The following is a 20773-nucleotide window of genomic DNA, read 5'->3' on the forward strand; positions in this document are numbered from 1 at the left end:
TTGTACTGTGTAGTAGTACTGTGTAGTAGTACTATGTATTAGTACTGTGTATTAGTACTGTGTAGTAGTACTGTGTATTGTACTGTGTATTAGTACTGTGTATTGTACTGTGTAGTAGTACTGTGTATTGTACTGTGTAGTAGTACTGTGTAGTAGTACTGTGTAGTGTACTGTGTATTAGTACTGTGTATTGTACTGTGTAGTAGTACTGTGTAGTAGTACTTTGTATTGTACTGTGTAGTAGTACTGTGTATTAGTACTGTGTAGTAGTACTGTGTATTAGTACTGTGTAGTAGTACTGTGTATTGTACTATGTAGTAGTACTGTGTAGTAGTACTGTGTATTGTACTGTGTAGTAGTACTGTGTATTAGTACTGTGTAGTAGTACTGTGTATTAGTACTGTGTAGTAGTACTGTGTATTGTACTATGTAGTAGTACTGTGTAGTAGTACTGTGTATTGTACTGTGTAGTAGTACTGTGTAGTAGTACTGTGTATTGTACTGTGTATTGTACTGTGTATTGTACTGTGTAGTAGTACTGTGTAGTAGTACTGTGTAGTAGCACTGTGTATTGTACTGTGTAGTAGTACTGTGTATTGTACTGTGTAGTAGTACTGTGTATTGCACTGTGTATTGTACTGTGTAGTAGCACTGTGTAGTAGTACTGTGTATTGTACTGTGTATTGTACTGTGTAGTAGTACTGTGTATTGTACTGTGTAGTAGTACTGTGTAGTAGTACTGTGTATTGTACTGTGTATTGTACTGTGTAGTAGTACTGTGTATTGTACTGTGTAGTAGTACTGTGTATTGTACTGTGTAGTAGCACTGTGTAGTAGTACTGTGTATTGTACTGTGTATTGTACTGTGTAGTAGCACTGTGTAGTAGTACTGTGTATTGTACTGTGTAGTAGCACTGTGTGTTGTACTGTGTAGTAGTACTGTGTAGTAGTACTGTGTAGTAGTACTGTGTATTGTACTGTGTAGTAGTACTGTGTATTGTACTGTGTAGTAGTACTGTGTAGTAGTACTGTGTATTAGTACTGTGTATTGTACTGTGTAGTAGTACTGTGTATTGTACTGTGTAGTAGTACTGTGTATTAGTACTGTGTAGTAGTACTGTGTATTAGTACTGTGTAGTAGTACTGTGTAGTAGTACTGTGTATTGTACTGTGTATTGTACTGTGTAGTAGTACTGTGTATTGTACTGTGTATTGTACTGTGTATTGTACTGTGTAGTAGTACTGTGTAGTAGCACTGTGTATTGTACTGTGTAGTAGTACTGTGTATTGTACTGTGTAGTAGTACTGTGTATTGTACTGTGTATTGTACTGTGTAGTAGCACTGTGTAGTAGTACTGTGTATTGTACTGTGTAGTAGTACTGTGTATTGTACTGTGTATTGTACTGTGTAGTAGTACTGTGTATTGTACTGTGTAGTAGTACTGTGTATTGTACTGTGTAGTAGTACTGTGTATTGTACTGTGTAGTAGCACTGTGTAGTAGTACTGTGTATTGTACTGTGTAGTAGCACTGTGTATTGTACTGTGTAGTAGTACTGTGTAGTAGTACTGTGTATTGTACTGTGTAGTAGTACTGTGTAGTAGTACTGTGTATTGTACTGTGTATTGTACTGTGTAGTAGTACTGTGTATTGTACTGTGTAGTAGTACTGTGTAGTAGTACTGTGTATTGTACTGTGTAGTAGTACTGTGTATTGTACTGTGTAGTAGTACTGTGTATTGTACTGTGTATTGTACTGTGTAGTAGCACTGTGTAGTAGTACTGTGTATTGTACTGTGTAGTAGTACTGTGTAGTAGTACTGTGTATTGTACTGTGTAGTAGCACTGTGTAGTAGTACTGTGTAGTAGTACTGTGTAGTAGTACTGTGTATTGTACTGTGTAGTAGTACTGTGTATTGTACTGTGTATTGTACTGTGTAGTAGTACTGTGTATTGTACTGTGTAGTAGTACTGTGTATTGTACTGTGTAGTAGTACTGTGTATTGTACTGTGTATTGTACTGTGTAGTAGTACTGTGTATTGTACTGTGTAGTAGTACTGTGTAGTAGTACTGTGTAGTAGTACAGAGTTGAATCTAATCTAATGTACCAACTTGCTAACTAATGCCAACATGCTAGCAGGCGGCTGACTCACCTGTTCAGAGCTCCACAGGTGCTCCTTCCTGGACACAAACACTCACACTGCTTCTTCTGCTGCTGTTTTTAATGGTGTTTCTTCTTCTGCTGCTGTTTTTAATGGTGTTTCTTCTGCTGCTGCTGTTTTTAATGGTGTTTCTTCTTCTGCTGCTGTTTTTAATCGTGTTTCTTCTTCTGCTGCTCTGAGTCGGGTCACAAACTGAAGGAAACAATGAAAATCTGTTTCTCTCTCTCTCTTTTCACTGTGTGTGTGGAGCTCGCTCGACCTCCTCGCCCAAACCTGTTCTACCTGCTGACGCTCCCTCTCACGCCCCCTTCATTCTCTGTGGAGCTCGCCCCCCCCCCGTCGGTTTAGGTGTGTTGTTCTTGTTGTGTGTCTGACATCATCCTCAGTAAATGAACTGTCTGTGTATTCTTGTTCATGTCACAGAGTGAGGACATTTTCCCTGGTCCTCACAACGTCAACGCCGTGGTGTGATCCGTCTGAAGAAAGGTGTGTGTGTGTGTGTGTGTGTGTGTGTGTGTGAGAGAGAGTTTCACAGGGTGTGTGTGTGTGTGTGTGTGAGTTTCACAGGGTGTGTGTGTGTGTGTGAGAGAGAGAGAGTTTCACAGGGTGTGTGTGTGTGTGTGTGTGAGAGAGAGAGAGTTTCACAGGGTGTGTGTGTGTGTGTGTGTGAGTTTCACAGGGTGTGTGTGTGTTTGTGAGTGTGTGTGAGTTTCACAGGGGGTGTGTGTGTGTGTGTGTGTGTGTGAGTTTCACAGGGTGTGTGTGGTGACGTTGGTCCGTCTGTCAGGAACCGGTTGGACAGAAACTCCTGTCAGTCTTCTGCCTCTAAGCCCCGCCCACACTCTGCTCCTATTGGCTGAAGTTTCCAGGTGCTTTTACAGCCCCCCCCGGGCCCAGAGCCCCCCCACTCCCCATCAGGGATTATCAGTCATGCACCTCTCATCCTAACGAGCTGTCCTATCACTCTGTTAGTGGGTTGAAAAGGTGAACCAGCTGTGAAAACACCTGTAAACTTCAGCCAATAGGAGCAGAGTGTGGGCGGGGCTTGATATGGCTGATCTCTATTGATATTATTCCATTTTACAATATTTACAGCTGCTGATTTAATCCACTAAATAACTGGTTTAACTGTTACTGGTGTGCAGGTTATTAACTTAGACTTAGATTTAGACTTAGACTTCTTTATTTGATCCCCCATAGGGGGAAATTTTTCTTGTTACAGCAGCAACAATATAAACAGGGAGAGTGAAAAAAAAAAGAAGAACACAGCTGTAAACGCGCCCCTACCTATGACCTGTGTCTCACCTGTCTCACCTGTCTGTCATTTAAACTCTACACTCTGTCACTCTTGTCTCTACATTATATCCTGATTAAAGAGTTAAATATTGATAATTATTAATGTTTGTGTTGTTTAACTCGGACCCCCCCACCCCTTCCGTTTCCCGCGGAAGCCCCTCCCTGTTAGCCGTTAGCCGTTAGCTCCGTAGCCGGACGACAGGAGGGGTATCCGGGGGAACGGAGGAGAAAAACACAGAGAAGAGGAGGACATGAGCCCGGCGGAGGACGGCAGAGGACCGCGGTGACCGGACAGCGAGTCTACCGCCAAAAACAGCCGCTTCATGGTGCGTTAATGCGGCCGAAAACGGCGGAGGAGAAGTGGAAAAACAGCGAAGCTCCTCCCGACTCTCCTCCTCCGTCTGCTGCCTTCATCTTTATTTACCGGAGAAACGAGAGAAAAACGCGGACGGAGAGAGGAGAAGTGTGTTTGGGTTGATTTACAGCTGCTTGGAGTAAAGTTTAACAGTCGCCGTTAGCCTGTTACCCCGCTAGCGCCAGTTTCCCATTGGTTTTAAAGGGTGGGACCGGCTAGCGTTAGCCTAGCTTCAGTTTTCCATTGGTTTTAAAAGGTGGGAGCGGCTTGCGTTAGCCTAGCTTCAGTTTTCCAGTGGTTTTAATGGGTGGGAGCGGCTCGCCTTAGCCTAGCTTCAGTTTCACATTGGTTTAAGTGGGTGGGAGCGGCTAGTCTTAGCCTAGCTTCAGTTTCCCATTGGTTTTAATGGGTGGGAGCGGCTAGTCTTAGCCTAGCATCCGTTTCCATCAGCTCTGATGGAATTTAAAGGTTTTAGACACGTTGGAAACGGTTTCTAAAAATCAATTAACTGGTTTCATTTAAGGTTAGGGTTTTTGAACGGGTTGGGAAGAGGTTTGAAGTGAGTTTGTAAAGTTTTGGAAGAAGGATGTTTTGACAGTTTGTGACTGAAGAGTGATGAAGGGAAGCTGATTAAACTTCTTCACAGACCACTGAGGCGCTGACAGTGTGTACAGAGCTGATCTGACCTGCTTCATGTCTGTCTGGACTTGTCTGAGGATGTTTTGGTTTCTAGTGAAGCTGAATACTTTTTTAATCTTGATTAATGATGAATGAATATTTTGGCATCTGTAAATCTAACTTCAGTTAGCTGATTAATCTGCCAGCTGTTTCTCTGTGATTATTACACATGTACTTCATGTTTCTACTGAGATGTTTTGAAATCAGTTTGGACAGGTGGGACAGGTGGGACAGGCTGGACAGGTGGGACAGGCTGGACAGGCTGGACAGGCTGGACAGGTGGGACAGGCTGGACAGGCTGGACAGGCGGGACAGGCTGGACAGGTTAGACAGGCTGGACAGGCTGGACAGGCTGGACAGGCGGGACAGGCGGGACAGGTGGGACAGGCGGGACAGGTGGGACAGGTTAGACAGGCTGGACAGTTTGGACAGGTGGGACAGTTTGGACAGGCTGGACAGGTGGGACAGTTTGGACAGGTGGGACAGGTGGGACAGTTTGGACAGGCTGGACAGGTGGGACAGTTTGGACAGGTGGGACAGTTTGGACAGGTGGGACAGGCTGGACAGGTGGGACAGTTTGGACAGGTGGGACAGTTTGGACAGGCTGGACAGGTGGGACAGTTTGGACAGGTGGGACAGTTTGGACAGATGGGACAGGCTGGACAGGTGGGACAGGTGGGACAGGTTAGACAGGCTGGACAGTTTGGACAGGTGGGACAGTTTGGACAGGCTGGACAGGTGGGACAGTTTGGACAGGTGGGACAGGTGGGACAGGTGGGACAGGTGGGACAGGTGGGACAGTTTGGACAGGCTGGACAGGTGGGACAGTTTGGACAGGCTGGACAGGTTGGACAGCTGCATCGGAGCTTTAATGTCACACATTTAATCTTCATTATCTCTGTTCTCTTTCCTCAGAGGACCATGCAATCACTCCTCGCTCGCCCCCGCCGATAGTGTGTGTGTGTGTGTGTGTGTGTGTGTGTGTGTGTGTGTGTGTGTGTGTGTGTGTGTGTGTGTGTGTGTGTGTGTGTGTGTGTGTGTGTGTGTGAGAGATCCAGCATGGGGTTTGGTCGGGATCTGAGGAATTCCCACGAGGGATTACTGAAGCTGCAGGACTGGGAGTTAAAGGTATGACACGTTAGGCCAGCTGAAGGTAAAAGGACATTATTGCTTTGTTTCTTTCACTGTCCCTGTTTATATTGTTGCTGCTGTAACAAGAAAATTTCTCCCTATGGGGGATAAAATAAAGAAGTCTAAGTCTAAGTCTAATTACACCACTGGTTGTGTGGCTGTTCATGCAGTGCTGATGGGAAATGTAGTCTACTGAAACAATAAGTACCACAGTGCTGCTGTGGTGGCAGACATAGGTGAGTTCTTCTGCTCACTGAGCCCAGCAGAGCCTACAGGTACCAGGATGCATTGCCCACAAGCTTCTGACACCCAACCACCAAGTCTTTTCAGCTCTGCTCTCTCTGTGTTAGTGTTAGCGATTAGCATCACATCGCATCGCATTAGCATCAAAGTCAAGACTCAAGACGCTGAAACAGCAGAATGGGCCAATCGGTGAGACGCTGAGCTACACACAGATTAAAAACTAGCAACCAAAGCTAACGGCTAACCAAGTCTGACACATACACTCAGCTCAATAGAAACACAGACAGTGTGCAACAGAAACAGGACAATATCTGAGTTTTACAGACGCACACAATAAAAGAAATGTGTAAAAGGTCACAGTGGTCTGGTGTGTTTGGATTCTCACATTCTACAGGAATGATTCAGTGTCTGTTGGTGTTGGAGGGATGTTCGAGCAAAGGAAGCACCAACCGCTGTTTGTCCCTCCAGAAGCTCCAGAACCCGAAGGACAAAGAGAACAGCCTGTCTGATCGTGTGTGTGTGTGTGTGTGTGTGTGTGTGTGTGTGTGTAGCTGCTGGAGACCGTGAAGCGTTTCATGACTCTGCGGGTGAAGAGTGATAAGGAGTATGCTGCCCTGCTGCTCAGCATGACTCAGCAAACAGAGAAACAGGAAGCTGCAGACTACGTCAGCACCGTCAGTAAGGTGAGCATCAGACCTGGTCCCCCCGTCAGACCTGGTCTCGGGTGTTCTGTCTGTGTCGGTCCTGGTCTCAGGTGTCCTGTCTGTGTCAGTCCTGGTCTCAGGTGGTCCGGCAGACGGAGGCCTTGGGTCGGGTCATGAGGAGTCACGCTGATGATCTGAACTCTGGTCCTCTGCACCGCCTCGCCACGCTGATCCGAGACAAGCAGCAGGTGAAGAAGAGCTACCAGAGTCTTCATCAGCAGCTGGAGAGCCACAACCACAAGGTATGCTGGGGACACCTTTTTACCAGCTTTCATCCACGTGGACGTCGTCATCGCTGCCGTCAATCCCGCCTCCAGAGGCTCTGTCCTGCTGAGGGACCTGAAAGCAGGTGAAGTGACTTTGCTTCTGCTTTTGTTGTTGCTAGGTAACCAGGAGTGACCTGGATAAACTGAAGGCGACGTACCGTCAGCTGAGCCGTGACGCCAACAGCGCCAAAGAGAAGTACAGAGAGGCCCTGGCTAAAGGTTCCTACACTGCTCTATCTGATCAATGATAACTGATGAGTGTAGATACCTGCTGATGATCAGTGACTATTGATAACTATTGATCAGGCTGCTGTGGCTCCAACAGACTCCCAAACCTTTGTCTCATTGTCTGTTGCTGCACTTTAGAGGGATTTGGAGTGGAAGTAGACACTTTGTTCCTTTATAAGTTACCACGCTGTCCGCCCCTGGGAGCCGGCCGCAGCTCGCTGCGTGGGTTACGGAGGTCACTCCATGCTCACAGAGCTGCCGAAGGTTGTCTGTTAGTCACAGGAGGCGTCACTCCGTTCTGTGTTCGTCTACCCAGTTTTGTATTCAGTCTCAGATGGAGTGTTTCTGGACTCCTTGAAAGGTTCCACAAAGTTTTCTGTCCTTGTACTGTTAGCAGGCGTTAATGTGGGGGAGCAACTGATCACTACCGATTGGTACCAATGGCTTACGATCGCTAATGATGATTACCAGTAGCTATGGATCGCCACCAGGAACATCAGTGCTGTCCTCTTATTGTTTTGGTTGAATCACTTCCTCTGTGCTGTAAATTGAGGTTTCATTTTTCAGGAGATTGTAGCCGGTGGCTGACAGACCTGCAGAGTGACAGTGAGTCTGATGAGGAACCAATCTGAGCGCTCATAGTGTCGTTATTCCACAGCCGTTAAACATCAACGGTCGCTCCATCAGGACGAGTCAGACTGAAAAAGTGTCGACTTCCACTTTAAATGTTTAAACAAAGTTTTCCAGAGGATTGAAACAGTTTGTAACATTATTAAATGTTGTTAAAAGTAATTAAATGTTATTGGTGACCCCTCCCCTGGTTGCTCGCCCTGCCTCTTGTCCAATCACAGGCCGGGAGGCGGAGCGTGCCCGGGAGCGTTATGACAAAGCGACAGCGAAGCTCCACAACCTTCACAACCAGTATGTGCTGGCGGTGTGCGGCGCTCGAACACAGCAGGACGAACACCGACGCTGCGCCGCACCTGCGCTGCTCGACGCTCTGCAGAGGATGCAGGAGGACATGACGCTCGCCATGTGAGTCACATGACATGGCACACCGACCCCCATGAAAAAAACACATACTAGTCTCACGCTAACCAGATTAGCGCTGTGTGTGTGTGTGTCACTGCAGGAAGAGCATCCTGGAGGAGTACTGTGAGATCAGCAGCCTGCTGACGGAGGAGATCGTTAAAGTTCATCAGGAGATTTTAGCCGCCGTCGATCAGATCGACCCGCTGGCAGAGTACCAACACTTCATCGACGCCTACAGGTCAGGACACGCCCTCAGACTGTGGTTACCGTGGTAAGGGTGTCTGTCTGTGGGTCTCTGTTACCATGGTAACATGTCCCCCCAGGTCTCCAGAGACTCCTGAGGCGAGCGTGGAGTTTGACGTGTCCCTATTGGAGGAGACGGACAACCTGCCGGCCAATGAGATTCTGTGGAACACGCTGACGGCCGACAGCCTGCAGGCTATGTGAGCTACTTCAAAATAAAACTCTTTGTATAGCCTGCCAAAGTAAAAGACTCCAGTTTTAAACATCTTCCAGGACTTTGCTGTAAAATAAAAAACTGTCCAAGTGCTTTTATTTACAAATCCTGTCCAGAACGCCAAAGGATTACAGACCTTTTTAAAATGGACTCCATGTTTTTCAAAGCCTTTAACTTGAAACAGCCTCCTGCCTCTTCCTGTGGTCGTCAGGTTTTACTTCATGTCTTAGTCCTCCAAAACTTTCCAGGGTGGTCCTGGAATATTTCTCAGGTTTTAACTTGAGGAAACTTATTTTAAAAACTTTTTCAGGCTGAGGTTTGGTTAGAACATCGTCTGACTCGTCTCTCGTCAGGTTGTCGTCTGCAACGGAGGAGCTGACGCTGACTCAGCAGAATCTGAAGACGAAGGAGGCGTTGGCCGGCGACCTCGACACCAAAATCCAGACGAGTCAGCAGAACGGCGAGAGGAAGAGCGAGTGAGTCCCCCCCCACCCCCCCCACCCTCTCACCCCCCCACCCTCCCTCTCTGTTGACCGTTGGTGTCTCTCGCCCTCAGCTGTGTCCTCCTGCTCAGTCAGAAGCTCTCTCTTCTCGAGCTTCATCACGCCGTCCAATCACTGCGTGGCTCTGAGGCCCGCCTCGCCTCCCAGAAGGCCCTGCTAGATGCCAAGATGGCCGCCGCCGCCTCCCCACCCCCAGCGCCGCCTCCCCCTGCACTGCGGTACGAGGACGACGCCCGCTCCGTCGGATCCACTGTAAAGATTTAAAGCTATTAACAGATTGATCACAGTACAGCCAGCAGGAAGAGCTGGCCTTTCAAAATAAGGGCACTGCTCGCTCACAAACTATCTGTGTGTGGTTGTGTGTGTATTTCTAGGATAAAACAAAGGAGAGGAGTTCTCGGTTCGACACACTGCGTCACTCTCTGGCCGGAATGATTCGATCTCCTAAAGCCATGCTGGGCTCCTCCACCTCTGTGAGTCTGTCTGTCTCACCTGTCTGTCTCACCTGTTACCTGTCTGTCTCTCATGTCACTGATTTTGCCAATGAAGTTCATTTGAAGCCAGTGTTTGTTCCTGTGTTCCTCCCTGCAGCAGTTCTTCGATGTGATCCCCACGTCGGAGCGCCCCCTGGCGGAGCAGGAGTGGTACCACGGCGCCATCCCCCGCACCGAGGCTCAGGAGTTACTACGGCAACAGGGAGACTTCCTGGTCAGGGAGAGTCACGGGAAACCGGGCGAGTACGTCCTGTCGGTGTTTTCAGATGAGCAGAGACGGCACTTCATCATCCAGTACGCTGATGTACGTACACACAGTAATACACAGTGTAATACACAGTGTAATACACAGTAATACACAGTAATATACACAGTAATATACACAGTAATACACTAATACACAGTAATATACACAGTAATACACAGTGTAATACACAGTAATACACAGCAATGTACACAGTAATACACTAATACACAGTAATATACACAGTAATACACAGTAACATACACAGTAACACACACAGTAACACACACAGTAACACAGACTGTAACACACACAGTAACACACACTGTAACACACACAGTAACACAATAACACACAGTAACACACACTGTAACACACAGTAAAACACAGTAACACACACAGTAGCACACACAGTAACACACGCAGTAACACAATAACACACAGTAACACACAGTAAAACACAGTAACACACACAGTAGCACACACAGTAACACACGCAGTAACACAATAACACACAGTAACACACAGTAACACACGCAGTAACACACAGTAGCACACGCAGTAACGCACGCAGTAACACACACAGTAAAACACACAGTAATACCCCCCCCCCTCCCTCTCTCTCTCTCTGGTAGAGTCAGTACCGGTTCGAAGGGACAGGGTTCTCCACCATCCCTCAGCTCATCGAGCATCATTTCTCCACCAAGCAGGTCATCACCAAGAAGTCTGGAGTGGTGCTGCTCAACCCTGTCGTCAAGGCAACCGCCTCCACTCACTCACTCACTCACACACACACACACACACACACACACACGCACTCTCACACGCACTCTCACACACACTCACACACACACACACTCACACACACTCTCACACACACTCACACACACACACTCACACACACTCACACACACACTCTCTCTCTCACACACACACGCACACACACACACACACTCACACACTCTCTCACACACACACACGCGCACGCACACACACACACGCACGCACACACACACACACACGCACACACTCTCACACTCACACACACTCTCTCACACACACACACACACGCGCACACACACACACACACTCTCACACACTCACACACACACTCTCTCTCTCACACACACACTCACACACACTCTCTCACACACACATACACACACTCACACACACTCACACACACTCTCACACACACACACACACACACTCACACACACTCTCTCACACACACACACACTCACACACACTCACACACACTCTCTCACACTCTCACACACACACACACACACACACTCTCTCACACACACACACACTCTCTCACACACACACACACACACTCAGTCTGTCTGTCTGGACTGTCTCACCTGTCTGTCTGTCTCACCTGCCCGTCTCACCTGAGTGTGTTTCCGTGCTGCAGGATAAGAAGTGGATCCTGAACCATGAGGACGTGGTGCTGGGCGAGTTGCTGGGAAAGGTGACATCATTTCCTGTCTGCTCACTGGTTTAATTTGAACGTTTAACGTTTCTAACAGTGCTCTCCCGCGCCCCTCCCTGCCTCCATGTCCCATCATGCCCTGCTGTCTGCTGGTTGCCAGGGTAACTTTGGTGAGGTGTTCAAAGGGACGCTGCAGCGTGACAAGACGCCAGTTGCTGTCAAAACGTGTAAAGAGGATTTACCTCCAGAGCTGAAGATCAGGTTCCTGTCAGAGGCCAGGTCAGCGTCCGCAGTCAATACATCAATACTTCAGTCAATACTTCAGTCAATACTTCAATCAATACATCAGTACCTCAGTCAGTCAATAGATCAATCACAACACTGATCAGTACATCACATCAGTTTAGGATTGATAGATCAATCACAACAGACCTGTCTGTGATTGGCTGCAGGATCCTGAAGCAGTATGACCACCCGAACATTGTGAAGCTGATTGGTGTTTGTACGCAGCGACAGCCCATCTACATCGTCATGGAGCTGGTTCCTGGTGGGTGGAGCTTATTCCCCGCTAACGCATCACTTCCTTTCAGTTCCTCATCAGGTTCTGACAGGTGTCGTTTCCCCCGACAGGTGGAGACTTCCTGTCCTTCCTGAGGAAGAAGAAGGACGAGTTAAAGACGAAGCAGCTCGTTCGCTTCTCTGTCGATGCTGCTGCCGGCATGGGCTACCTGGAGAGTAAAAACTGCATCCACAGGTAAACTCAACCAGGGCGCCGCCACGTCCCACAGACTGTGAGGTGTTGCCTGACTGTGATTGGCTAAAAAACCTGCCTGTCCACCTGTCTGTGTGTCCCTAACCTGTCTGTGTGTCAGGGACCTGGCGGCGAGGAACTGTCTGGTGGGGGACGGCAGCGTGTTGAAGATCAGTGACTTTGGGATGAGCCGTCAGGAAGACGACGGTATTTATTCTTCATCTGGACTCAAACAGATTCCCATCAAATGGACGGCTCCAGAGGCCCTCAACTACGGTAACACCAACAACTACCTGTACCACACCTGTGCCACACCTGTACCACACCTGTGCCACACCTGTACCACACCTGAACCACACCTACGCCACACCTGTGCAACACCTGACACGCCTGCTACTCCTAGTGAGTGGTCATTGATGTCTCCTGGTCTGTGATTGGCTGCTGCAGGGCGTTACAGCTCAGAGAGCGACGTGTGGAGTTATGGGATCCTGCTGTGGGAGACCTTCAGTCTGGGGGTGTGTCCTTATCCTGGGATGACCAATCAGCAGGCCCGAGAGCAGGTGGAGAAAGGTGAGCTCAGACTGAGGAAGAGGAGGAATCAGTTCAGCAGGATTTTCTGTTCCTCTCTGAAGTTACTTACTTACATCTAAATAAGTAACCATGGAAACACCCCTCTCTCCTCCTGGTTGCTAGGTTACAGGATGGCGTGTCCTCAGCGTTGCCCTGACGACGTGTACAAAGTGATGCAGCGCTGCTGGCAGTACAACCCTGAAGACCGACCCAAGTTCTCTGAGCTGCAGCGAGACCTCGCCGCCATCAAGAAGAAGTGATGACATCATCACACAGCTCGCCACCACTAAAGAGAAGCGATGACATCATCACACAGCTCACTACCATCAAGACGTGATGACATCATCAGAGACAGAAGAAGAAAGATCAACCTCGTCCTCAGCAGCAAGAAGAGTTCCTTTTGTCCATGTACGTTTGGAGGCGGGTGCGGTGGAATTGTGGGCGTGGTCAAAATATAGGCGTGGTCATGTGGTGGAGGAGATACAGAGATGCGGATGTGACGTTTTGTAGACACAAAACTCTTAGTTTTGATAAAACAGTTGTTCAGCTTTGTGACCAAAGGTCGTATCTGTTACTACAAAGACAAGTTTAACACTTAAAGTTGCAGAAATGCTGAATCTACACAGACATTTTCCTGCAGTCAATGCTAATCTGTTGCGCGACAGTTAGCATAGCCAAACACTACTGTTAGGTCATCACTAACGAGGTTAGCATGAATGTAGCTAGCTGTTTTAGCACCTGAGAACACACTGAAGTCAGCCTCAGCCATTGTTTCCCAGCCTGTTTGAGCTGCTAGCTCAACGTTAGCTTAGCCACAGACGCTCGATGCCTCTGATTGGTCAGGAGCAGTTTCCAAATATCTTCACAAACTTCTGGAAAGTCCGTTTTGACTTTTACTCACTAAATCAAATCTTTATTAATCCATCTATATGTAGGTCAAGCTTTTATTGTGAAAACAAAAATTAAGATTAAAAAAAATCTGTGTCAACAGGTGACAGTTCAACGTTAAGCCACGCCCCATCACGCCACCCGTCACTACTGTAACAATGGCAACAGATGAAACACTAAAGATGTTTCCGCTGCTGAGGACCAATCAGCTCTCAACACTAACATCAACTTTTTTAGTTGTTTTTATTTATTACATTTGTATTATTTTATGTTTCTCAGATTTTTTGTCAATGAAAAACAAGCTGACCTTTATTCTGAAAAACTGGCTGTCAGTCATCACAGACCACGCCCACCTTTAACTTTTTTTTTTTTTTCTCCAAGGAAATGTTTTTGACCAATCGGAGATCTCAAAATAAAAAAGGCTCTAAATTTAACATAAATGTTTCCCATTTCAAAAAAGCAAAATTTAATTAGTTATTTAAAAAAAGAAAAAAAAACATTGATGAAGTCATCAGCACTTACCGAATCTCTTGGTTGTCATGGTAACTGAAATAATGGTGGAGACCAGTGACAAAGTTGAATATAAATATGTAAAAACGAATTGAGTCCTGATTGGTCAGCATCACTTCCTGGACTGCCTGAGGGCGGAGCCTGTGTTAGTGATGTCAGAGCGCCGCCTACTGTTCCTGTAAATAAATTCCTGTTTTTACGGTTTGTTTAAACACTAATCGTCTGTTTGTCTTTTATATTTGTTTCAACTCTTTATAAAGTTATCGTAGCATTTATTACGAAAATAAAACGAATCATACGAACAAACCTGACGACTTCTCAATTCTTCAAATTTCATGACAATCTGGACAGATTCAGAATGTATTGATTGATGGATGGATTTTAAGAGTATTAAACATAATGGCACACTGAGTATTGATCGTATGTATTGATGAGGTCAGACTCAGAGCCGTTGAACATTTTTATTGATCAGGTTAAAACTGCAGACTTCCAAATAAGGTCGGCAGCGTGGCGGGTTTGGGATGCGGCTTGTAGCCGATTCGCTCGTTGATGAGCTCCGCCCTCGATGCGGTGGTGGAGGAGGAAGCTGAGGCCGAGGCTCCGCCCCCGACTATGTCAACACTGATGACAGAAGCCCCGCCCACTTCGCCTCCTGACTCCGCCTCCTCCCGCTGACGCTTCCGGGCCTGACAAAAAAAAACAATCAATACATCTGATAGATAACATCTCTGAGGTTAAACGCTGTATTATTGATTGATCAAATGACAGATCTCATTCTGCATCATGTGACTGAAATATTGATTTGATTAATTACTCTGACTAAATTATTTCATCATTAAATGTCAAAACTGTTGGAATACTTTCTATTGATCTGATGGGTCCACAGTATTGATTATGTAGGCACTATTGATTATGGAGACTATTGATTACAGTAATGATTATGTATTGATGCTGTGAGAAGTGATTTGAACCTCGAGCTCCTTCTTGACGCTCTCAAACTCTTCGGTGTCGTCGATCTTGAGCTCCAGACGAGTCGGTTTCCTCCTCAACATCTTCTGTTCCTCTGACAGACACGAACATCTGATATCAGGACCAATCAGTGATCAATATCATTAATGATTGATTATTGATTCCTCATTACAAGACAAACGCCACCACATCCACAATGCTGCATCAGAAGCTGCTCCTTGGCATTTAGCTGCTGACAGGCTATAAGCTCAGCTCTTATTGATAAAGCACTGAACCGAGCTGATCAGTATCAATAATGTCACAGGGATCAATAGTCACAAGACTTCCTGTTTCCTGCTTCATCATGTGAAGTTGAATTTAGATGATCGTTAGCAGCTGATCTGATGATAAAGATTCCTTCAGTCACCACTTAACTAATCATTGATTATTGATCAGAAATCACTGCGGGCACCAGTACTGCAGTACTCTGTAGCATCAGTAGTAAACAGTACGTGTGAACCTCGTGTCTGATATTTAATCACTAATTAACCTTTTCTCTGGTTAATTAACACAGTGTCACATCCGGTCCACTGTGTGTGAACGAGACACGGTTCTCTGACTGCCTCCACCTGTCGGTGTTCCGGTAAATAACCGGGACTCTGAGCGGGGAACAGAAGCTAAGCTAACCGGCTAACACCGTGGACACCCGCGGCCCCGATCCGGAAATGGACGCAGCTCCTCTCCGCGCGCCGTCAGCGGCTGGACAGCTCGTGGAGACTCACCTGACAGGTGAGCTGCTGCGGTGTTTTCCCGGAGTTTCTCTCCTTGTTGTTCTTGTTTGCTGGCGCTCTCTCCACCGGAAGAAGAAACTTTGACCCGGAAGCTGATGACGTCTTTCCGTCCGGGTCGCGCCGTTGGAGACGCCGCCGCTTCGTTTCTCTTCACGTGCGTTTGAACCGAAAAGTGTTTAAAAGTTAAACTTTGTTCTCAGCTGTCAGTCAAACCCGCCGCGTACCGGTCCAGGTGAGGCTCACGTGGTGTGTGACGCAATGTGACGTCTGTGTGTGTGCGCGCGCTAATGTTAATGCTAATGCTAACGCTAACATTAGCGCTGAGCTTCGTCCTGCTTCTGTTTCCTCTCACTTAAATATCTTATCAGTCGCTTCTGTTTCTACCAAACTCCTCTTTGAAAAAGTGAAGCAGCAGACCTCAGATCTGTAGTCGCTCTTTGATTCGGCCTGAAACTCCGAGTTAGTAAAACATGGCGAAGTCTGATTCCGTTTTTATTCCTCTGAAATATCTCCATGTTCACTTTGTGGCAGCTTTGACCTGTTTTTGTTGTATTTTTATTTATTAAAAATTTAGTAATGATCTCTGTCCTTTGTTCTCTCTGGTTACATTTCTTGGATCGTTTTTTATTTGTGTGATCATTTGTTGATAATTAAACAAAAGTTGTTTTCTGTCACATGTTCATCTGATCCTTTATTTTATTGTTGTTGTGTTTTTTTGCTGTAGTTTTCCCAGCAGCCTCTGGGGGTGCAACAGTAGAAGAAGAAGAAGTAGTGAGGTAAGATGTCTGACGAGGAGGACGCAGCTCCGGCCGTGAAGAAGAGTCGTGTTTTCTACGGAAGCCTGGAGGAAAAAGAGCGCGAGCGCCTGAGTTCAGACACGGCGAGCAGTGCGGCAGGAAGTGATGCGGTGAAGGCGGGGATCGAGGCGGGGAACATCAACATCTCCTCAGGTTGGTGTCGCGGCGTAAATATAGACAGACATAAATGTGTGTTTGTGTGTGAGAGGGAGACTCAATTTCCCATGATACCGTGCAGGAGAGACTCTGGAGCTGGAGGAGCGCGTCAGCGAGCGGCAGCAAGAGGCACTCGCCGCGTTTGAGCGGCGGCGGCGGGCGCGACAGATCACTGTCTCCACCGATGACGCAGAGGTGAAGGCCGGCCTTCGAGCGCTCGGAGAGCCAATCACGTTGTTTGGAGAGGGACCAGCCGACCGGCGGGAGAGGTGCTGGAACTTTATTTAAAACACCTACTGTTGACAGCAGCGACCGGATTGGTCCAGAGTTCTGAGATCTGATTGGTGCTCATTATCGACCTCTGATCATACAATGTTCTGTGTGTGTGTGTGTGTGTGTGTGTGTGTCTTGGCAGGCTGCGGTCCATTCTGTCTGTCGTTGGTCCAGACGCTCTGAAGAAGTCCAGGAGAGATGAAGAGAAAGCCAAGAGATCACAGGATGAGGTCTCACACACACACACACACACACATAAAAAAGTAATTCTGAAATAAAAATAGTTCAGACCAATCTGAATCACACATCACGTCTTCTCTCTGACCAATCACAGTGCCAGCAGACATGGTACCATGAAGGCTCCGCCTCCCTGAAGGACGCTCGCCTCTGGTTGGCCAAATACTCTCTGCCACGGTGAGTCAGCAACCAGCCAGCCAATCAGACAGGAGGAGCAGATGGGCCGCTAATGTGGCTCTCACTTCCTGTTCTGTCTCTGCCCCACGAGTCGGAGTCGTCCACGCTGCCTTCACGTGAACGACTAATGACATCTCCGAGTTTGAGTCGTCCACAACACGCTCCATTCACGTGAACGCAGCTACAGATGCGCAGCATCAGGGAGGAGATATTAGTGAGCGGACTGAAGACATTTACATTTAGCGCAGGATCAGGGAGCAGGAGATATTAACGACTGAAGAAAAGTCATTTGTTCTGATGTGGATTCGAGTCAAGGAGCTGAGCTCCTGTTTGTAAAGTAGTTCAGGTGAACACACACCAGGTAGTGGTGTGTGTGTATATATACGTATATATGTATATGTGTGTATATATACGTATATATGTATATGTGTGTGTGTGTGTGTGTATATAAAATGCTCATATTTTTTCTGTATTGTTAAAATGTTCATGTGTGGAAAATTTCACACTAAATTTATTTAGCATGGAAGTTATCTGTAGCCTGCATAGCTTTTATTGAGCCACGAAGTTTTTTAGGTGAAGGGAAAATTCAAAATAGTGATCTCACTGTCAAAGCATGTTGGTACGGCACCATCTTATGGAATGATTACACTGAAAACACAAGCCAAATGAAATTATAATCAATATTTCAGAATAATTCATGTACAAGATGTACAGGTTTGAATTATTCTGAACCAAATCTTATTTTATAACTGCTACCAGTGATTGTTTCCCCTGGTTGACTTTTAATAAATAGATATAACAACGAGTCTGTCTTTTGAACGGCTCTTTGATCCGGCTCCCTTCAAAGAGCCATAAATCCCATCTCTAGTCTGTACTCAAGTCTTCTTGGTGTCTTAATATCGGAGGGATCTGTTTGGCTGCGACTAACCAGCTCCTGCTGTGATCGGTCTGTCAGGGCGGTGAGGCGTCTGGAGGCTGCACGTGCTCAGAGGGACGTTCCCGAGGCGACCAGGACGATCCGGCAACAGGAGCTGCACAAGAGCCTGAGGGTGAGTCGTCGTCATTGATGTAATCAATGATTAAATTGATTGAATGAAACTAATCGACGAGTGAATGAATGATGACGATACTTTATATTCTAATAAATATTCTGATAAATGACAAATTTCGCTGTGATTCCTCCTTTTCATCCTCAGAACCTCAACAACTTCTGCAGTCAGATCGGTGATGATCGACCAATCAGCTTCTGTCACTTCAGCCCTGACTCCAAAATGCTGGCCACCGCTTCCTGGTACTGAGCCCCGCCCACTCTAACATTAGCATGCAGGAAGTCAGCATAACCATGAAGAAGCTAACAGTGTAACACGTGTATTCAGAAGTAGCATTAGCTAGCTGCTACATGTGTGGTAGCATGTTGTCTTACATGAAGCTAATGTTAACATGTTAACTGCCCAGGAGCGGTCTGTGTAAGCTGTGGTCCGTCCCCGACTGCAACCTGATTCGTACACTCAGAGGTGGGCGGAGCTTCACCTGTTATCACCTGTTATGTTATTTGAATGATCACGTGATCCTGAATAACTGAAACTCCGCCTCCTTTCTGTCCCTGCTTTCTGATTGGCCCAAAGGACACAACACCAATGTTGGAGCGGTCGTCTTCCGCCCACAGGCAGGAGTCTCTCTCGACCAATCAGATGTCAGCTTGGCCTCGTGTGCTGCCGACGGGTCTGTGAAGCTGTGGAACCTCGAGAGGTAGGAAGGGAGGAGGGGGGAGGCAGGCGGGGGTGGGGGTGTGCGGGGGGATGGAGAACAGATCAACATCATCCTTCCTGGTCTTAAAATTGTCATTCAGCCTGGCCTGTCTCTTCCTGTTTCCTGTCTGTCTCTTCCTGTTTCTGGTTGCCATAGTGACGAGCCGGTGGCGGACATCGAGGGTCACAGTGAGCGAGTGTCTCGAGTGTCGTGGCATCCGTCAGGACGCTTTCTGGGGACGACCTGGTAAAGTCTATGTACTAATCCTGGTAGTACTCCTGTGTGTGTACTAATACTGGTAGTACTCCTGTGTGTGTGTGTACTAATACTCGTAGTACTTCTCTGTGTAGTTACGACCACTCGTGGCGTCTGTGGGATCTGGAGGTTCAGGAGGAAATCCTCCATCAGGAAGGTCACAGCAAAGGAGTCCACGACCTGCACTTCCACCCCGACGGGTCGCTGGCTGCTACTGGGTACAGTACACACAGTACACACAGTGGTACACAGTAGTACACACAATACACACAGTAGTACACATAGTACTGTAAGTATAGTACCACCATTACTGAAGTACTTGTAGTACTGGTACTACAGTTTGTCGATGTTTTCAATACATGTGATGTTTTCCTGTCTCCTCCCCTACTCTTGGCTCTCGTCCAATCAGAGGGCTGGATGCATTTGGGAGGGTGTGGGACCTCCGTACTGGGCGCTGCGTCGTTTTCCTGGAGGGACACCTGAAGGAGATCTACAGCCTCAACTTCTCCCCCAACGGGTCAGCCAATCAGAGCCCAGCACACCAAACACACAGCCAATCAGAGCCCAGCACACCAAACACACAGCCAATCAGAGCCCAGCACACCAAACACACAGCCAATCAGAGCCCAGCACACCAAACACACAGCCAATCAGAGCCCAGCACACCAAACACACAGCCACTCATTGACTCAGAGGAGTTTGACGTTCTTGTGACGTTCTGTTCGTGGTCAAGTGATGTATTCCGAGCTGAACGCTCTGTTATCGTTTCTGTCCTCTCAGGTATCATCTGGCCACAGGAAGTGCCGATAACACCTGTAAGGTCTGGGAGCTGAGAAACAGGAAGTGTCTTTATACGGTCCCCGCCCACCAGAACCTGCTGTCCGCCGTTCGCTTCCAACGTAACGCCAACACGACACTTCACCTGCTTTCATTTTAGATTTTATTCTGTTAAATTAATTTTTCTTCATTTTCAAAGTTTGTTTCATTCAATCGTGTTTTGGTTCTCGTCAGCTTCTTTTTCCATCCGACACTGATGTCACTTCCTGTTTGTATATAGCCACTGACGGTCACTTCCTGCTGACCGGAGCTTATGATAACACTGCGAAGGTGTGGAGTCACCCGGGTTGGACACCGCTGAAGACGCTCGCCGGGCATGAGGGGAAGGTACAAACGCTGCGCTCTGATTGGCCGTTTGGACGCTGCTGATTGGAGGCGCCTTGGCTTCATTGACGTGTCACTTGTCTTTGTTTCCAGGTGATGGGTATTGACGTGTCACCGGACGGGAAACTGATCGCCACGAGCTCCTACGACCGCACCTTCAAACTGTGGCTGTCTGAGTGATGTCACTGTGATGTCATCACGTCTCAGCAGCTGACCATGTGACGTTTTTTGTTTTATTTTAATAAAAGTTCACATTTTTACTTTGGTTTTCATTGAGAC

At 47.2% G+C, this 20773-nt stretch overlaps 3 protein-coding genes and 1 long non-coding RNA gene across 6 annotated transcripts in view; 2 read left to right on the plus strand and 2 right to left on the minus strand.

Annotated features, from left to right (window-relative positions):
- Window positions 1-2275, minus strand: part of LOC139219159 (uncharacterized) — a 6467-nt gene extending 4192 nt beyond the window's left edge. The window contains exon 1 of the long non-coding RNA XR_011585697.1: window positions 2154-2275. This is a non-coding gene — a long non-coding RNA (uncharacterized lncRNA). The remainder of the gene's footprint in view (window positions 1-2153) is intronic.
- Window positions 2276-3639: 1364 nt separating this feature from the next.
- Window positions 3640-14168, plus strand: fer (fer (fps/fes related) tyrosine kinase). 2 transcript variants are annotated; one of them, XM_070850339.1, is made up of 20 exons: window positions 3640-3784; window positions 5407-5619; window positions 6417-6548; window positions 6638-6811; window positions 6955-7054; window positions 7915-8098; window positions 8196-8333; window positions 8419-8538; window positions 8906-9028; window positions 9109-9307; window positions 9430-9528; window positions 9647-9853; window positions 10429-10551; window positions 11214-11270; window positions 11392-11510; window positions 11684-11778; window positions 11862-11985; window positions 12104-12258; window positions 12430-12552; window positions 12676-14168. In XM_070850339.1, exons 2-20 carry the CDS (start codon window positions 5551-5553, stop codon window positions 12810-12812), a joined length of 2478 nt encoding a protein of 825 aa, XP_070706440.1. In that variant the 5' UTR covers window positions 3640-3784; window positions 5407-5550; the 3' UTR covers window positions 12813-14168. The 2 variants fall into 2 exon arrangements, with proteins under 2 accessions (XP_070706440.1, XP_070706441.1); XM_070850340.1 differs by having other exon boundaries at window positions 9650-9853.
- Window positions 14169-14397: 229 nt separating this feature from the next.
- cdc26 (cell division cycle 26 homolog) lies at window positions 14398-15774 on the minus strand. Of its 2 annotated transcripts, none has more exons than XM_070850887.1 (3): window positions 15681-15774; window positions 14922-15013; window positions 14398-14636 (listed from the first exon to the last, which is right to left on the minus strand). In XM_070850887.1, exons 2-3 carry the CDS (start codon window positions 15000-15002, stop codon window positions 14424-14426), a joined length of 294 nt encoding a protein of 97 aa, XP_070706988.1. In that variant the 5' UTR covers window positions 15003-15013; window positions 15681-15774; the 3' UTR covers window positions 14398-14423. The 2 variants fall into 2 exon arrangements, with proteins under 2 accessions (XP_070706988.1, XP_070706987.1); XM_070850886.1 differs by having other exon boundaries at window positions 14922-15030.
- A 25-nt stretch (window positions 15775-15799) lies between these two features.
- On the plus strand, window positions 15800-20754 carry prpf4 (pre-mRNA splicing tri-snRNP complex factor PRPF4). Its single transcript, XM_070850888.1, has 15 exons — window positions 15800-15921; window positions 16414-16639; window positions 16725-16911; window positions 17058-17145; window positions 17250-17329; window positions 18285-18378; window positions 18526-18620; window positions 18785-18843; window positions 18955-19078; window positions 19235-19324; window positions 19429-19551; window positions 19743-19850; window positions 20114-20232; window positions 20391-20497; window positions 20588-20754. Exons 2-15 carry the CDS (start codon window positions 16471-16473, stop codon window positions 20672-20674), a joined length of 1530 nt encoding a protein of 509 aa, XP_070706989.1. The 5' UTR covers window positions 15800-15921; window positions 16414-16470; the 3' UTR covers window positions 20675-20754.
- The last annotated feature ends 19 nt before the right edge of the window (window positions 20755-20773 follow it).

The sequence above is a fragment of the Pempheris klunzingeri genome, chromosome 19 (assembly GCF_042242105.1).
Source record: "Pempheris klunzingeri isolate RE-2024b chromosome 19, fPemKlu1.hap1, whole genome shotgun sequence".
In the NCBI taxonomy this organism is placed as follows: domain Eukaryota; kingdom Metazoa; phylum Chordata; class Actinopteri; order Acropomatiformes; family Pempheridae; genus Pempheris; species Pempheris klunzingeri.

What these genes read in the sequence shown, in the direction of transcription:
- cdc26 (XM_070850887.1), bottom strand. Translation starts at nt 15,002, where the DNA reads ATGTTGAGGAGGAAACCGACTCGTCTGGAGCTCAAGATCGACGACACC. An exon ending in GCGTCAAGAAGGAGCTCGAG is followed by an intron (nt 14,637 to 14,921) that starts GTTCAAATCACT and finishes TTTTTTTGTCAG; the next exon opens with GCCCGGAAGCGTCAGCGGGA.
- fer (XM_070850339.1), top strand. Translation starts at nt 5,551, where the DNA reads ATGGGGTTTGGTCGGGATCTGAGGAATTCCCACGAGGGATTACTGAAG. An exon ending in ACGTCAGCACCGTCAGTAAG is followed by an intron (nt 6,549 to 6,637) that starts GTGAGCATCAGA and finishes TGTCTGTGTCAG; the next exon opens with TCCTGGTCTCAGGTGGTCCG. An exon ending in TGGGCGAGTTGCTGGGAAAG is followed by an intron (nt 11,271 to 11,391) that starts GTGACATCATTT and finishes GCTGGTTGCCAG; the next exon opens with GGTAACTTTGGTGAGGTGTT.
- prpf4 (XM_070850888.1), top strand. Translation starts at nt 16,471, where the DNA reads ATGTCTGACGAGGAGGACGCAGCTCCGGCCGTGAAGAAGAGTCGTGTT. An exon ending in GAACATCAACATCTCCTCAG is followed by an intron (nt 16,640 to 16,724) that starts GTTGGTGTCGCG and finishes GATACCGTGCAG; the next exon opens with GAGAGACTCTGGAGCTGGAG. An exon ending in GGGTCGCTGGCTGCTACTGG is followed by an intron (nt 19,552 to 19,742) that starts GTACAGTACACA and finishes TCGTCCAATCAG; the next exon opens with AGGGCTGGATGCATTTGGGA.